Source organism: Oryzias melastigma, linkage group LG19 (assembly GCF_002922805.2).
Source record: "Oryzias melastigma strain HK-1 linkage group LG19, ASM292280v2, whole genome shotgun sequence".
Taxonomy (NCBI): domain Eukaryota; kingdom Metazoa; phylum Chordata; class Actinopteri; order Beloniformes; family Adrianichthyidae; genus Oryzias; species Oryzias melastigma.
In genome coordinates, this window is record NC_050530.1 from 7,891,888 (window position 1) to 7,895,093 (window position 3,206).

Genomic DNA, 3,206 nt, shown 5'->3' on the forward strand with positions numbered 1-3,206 from the left:
CAACCTGTGTGAAAGAAATTCTTGTGACGGAAACACTACCGAGTGCACCGCCTTAGATGGATCTTTCTCCTGCGCTTGCCAAGATGGCTACATAAAATCAGGTTACACAGAGAGAGTCTGTTTGGGTAAGAAGACTTAACAGAGGAAAAATAATTGTGACTTTAAAGAGAAGGGCATGAAGAGTTGGAGAGTTGAATTACATTTTTTTCCTCTTGTTTAGCATGTCCTTCTGGGCAGAAAGCTGTGGATTCTGAGTCCTGTGACGCGTAAGTCCATGTATCTATCACACACATACATAAATGTATATATCTATGTATATATGTGGGCATATATATATATATATATATATATATATATATATATATATATATATATATAAGGAAAGCTGGTACTAAAATCAACTGTCTTCTTTTTCAGATGTGATTTTGGCTATAGTGGCTTCAACTGTTCAGAAAGTGAGTATATAGACAGGTTTGTCTGTCAAAGCAGCACTAGTCAATACACAAACCCATTACAAAAAAAATACAATGTCATGGAAAAGTATATTTATTTCTATAATTCCATTTAAAAACTAAACTTTTATAGAATATTCACTGCTAAATAGAAAAAAGGGAACACTATATAAACACATCCTATACCCTAACGAATGAAATATTTTTTTACATAGTTGCATGCACCAGCAACACAACCAAACAAAAATTATTTATGGATGATTCACAGTTTTAGAATCATTCAACAAGGATCCTAACAACAGTAATTCTCCTTTGTAGTTTATCAACGTCATACTGGAACATTTAGACTGAATTCTGAGCTTTATTTATCACAGAAAATCAATGTATTGTCAGTAAGCACAACCAGAATTAAAGATACATTAAATTATAATCCACTGCATATTTTCTATTTTTGAACAAATTCAAGAGTTTAAAGTGGTTTGAATATATGGTAGGGGTCACTTAAACTAGCTCTGATTTAGTTTCTGTTGGTTATATTTATGAATTTGTGGTTGAAATGCACCAGAAACAGTCAAATAAACAGTTTTTTATTTTTGTTATCATCTATAATTTTATATTCTGCACTGACATGAGCCTATGGTGTAGGATGTCTTTTATTTTGTTATTTTTAAAGCTATTCTTAATTCAATGTATCATGTCAGTTGCAAAAATCTAAATCCGTATCTTATTTTTCTAAAGGGTTGAGTGAAGATTTTGTGGCTTTTTGTTGGGGAGAAATCAACCCCAATGGCTCTACAAGTGTTGAAGGTTGCAGACCTCTAGTCTAGTAGAAACTGGTGACACAGTCCAGCCACATGAGGTCTAGGATTGTCTTGTATTAGGAGGAACTCGGAACCAATCACACAAGGGTCTCACAAGGGGTCTAAGAATCTCATTCTGGGACCTCTGGTGAGCACATGGAGATCCTCCAAAGAAATACAGCCCCAAACTATTGTTGGACGACGTTGCAGGCAGCAGAATGTTCTTTAGGTCCCATTTGCAAAGACATTCTGTCCATATTTTCAGTTTTCCTAATCATTCTCTCTTTGCGTCTCAGATTGGCAGCTGATCCTGGTAATTGTGGGCGCCGTTCTTGGAGGACTGGCGCTCATCTTCCTCATCTCTCTCATTGTTGTATCTCTAAAGTGAGTTTACCTGTTTATTCACCAGCTTTCACCTGTCATGGCTTCTGTCTTTGTCTTATTCCGCCTCATTTGATTCTCAAAAACACAATCACATGTGCTCTGTAGATCGCCGAAGAAAAAATTCAACAAGAGTGACGAAGCTGAAGATGTGAAACCGTACATCAGCCATTTTTCAACCAAGGCACCACTTGGTGGAAACAGCATGAAAAATGATTACACATCTCAGACAAGTGCGCCCGTTGGGGTGTCGCGGATCCCGCGGGCCACGACCACCATGGACAACAGGAGCAACATGGAGATGATGCAAAGCAACAGCCGGCAAAACCTGATCCCTTCAAACAGAAACTCGGTAATTTTTAGAACTAACTTTATGTCACTCATATTTCACCCAGATTCATCCTTTTTTTTGGTTTGTTTCAGTGGCTCAGTGAGGATCAAGACAGCCCATACTCTCGACCCAACAACTCCTTCACTCAGACTCGACCGCAGAACAACCCCTACAGCCAGAATCAAGCCCAGTACAACCCGTACGCTCAGAACCAAGGCCACTCCAACCCTTACTACTCCAGTGACAGGTTTAATTAGAGCAGAAGTGTAAAAATGAGCACTAATTTCATCATATTTGATCATCACTTTGACTCATTAGTTCACCAGCTATGATCTGTCATAAATCAAGTCTGTGATATTTCATGTCATCGCGTTTGGTATGAAAAGTGAGGCTGAAACTTGACGTCTTATTTTACCTCCAAATTCAGTTTTCATCTAAATTTGTGATGAAATAAGCTTTTTATTTAATTAAAGCCTTTTTTAACATGTATGAAAACTTTAAAATATATATCTCAAGCCCTCAAATCGAGTTGTCTTTGTATTTCTAAATTTTAATTTTGTAAAATGTTTGTTGCATTAAATTTTGCTTGATGTTCTGTTCACTGAAGCAAAAAAATATATATATATTTGTTTTTTATTAATCTCTTCAAGGATTGAAATCATTTTGTCTCATTTTCTTCAGTTTTTTGTCACCATTGTCTAAAATCAACGAAATAAATAGTCAAATGTTTTTATTTGTTCATTGTAACAATGCTGTCTGGAATATAATCACATACACCAATAAATAAATCTTGTTGAGTTTGCTTAATACCACATTTGTAAAACGGTGTGCATTTGTATAAACTAAAAAAAAGAGGGTATAGTATGAGTCATCCACCTGAGAAGTGTGGAGTAGACCCACAGAATGTAATGCCAAATGATAAACCCCCAACTACTAAATTGTGATTTTTCATTGTGTGGGATTTTTCCACTTTCCTACAGCAGTAGTTTTCCATGTGCAGGATATGCAATGTGTCTCCAAGCCACCAGGGGGCTCCAGAGCCGCAGCAGTATACTGATTTAAAGAATGCTTCCTGTCTGCTACAGGCTACATGCCCAAAGCAAGTGTATCTAATACGTATAATTAAAAAAAATAAGTACGTAATAAGGATGGTAAGCATAAAAAAAGCTAGAATACTACGTTTGTGTGGCAGAAGTAGCTCCAAACCAGTCATATACTAGCTTAGAAAAAGTATATTTTCAA

At 36.3% G+C, this 3,206-nt stretch overlaps 1 protein-coding gene across 1 annotated transcript in view; it reads left to right on the forward strand.

Moving 5' to 3' along the window:
* LOC112154678 (mucin-13) overlaps window positions 1-3,206 on the forward strand; it is a 12,577-nt gene extending 9,371 nt beyond the window's left edge. Inside the window, exons 9-12 of the mRNA XM_024285809.2 lie at window positions 418-455; window positions 1,549-1,636; window positions 1,742-1,985; window positions 2,057-3,206. Of these exons, the coding sequence (XP_024141577.1) occupies window positions 418-455; window positions 1,549-1,636; window positions 1,742-1,985; window positions 2,057-2,221 (535 nt within the window). The 3' untranslated portion in view covers window positions 2,222-3,206. The remainder of the gene's footprint in view (window positions 1-417; window positions 456-1,548; window positions 1,637-1,741; window positions 1,986-2,056) is intronic.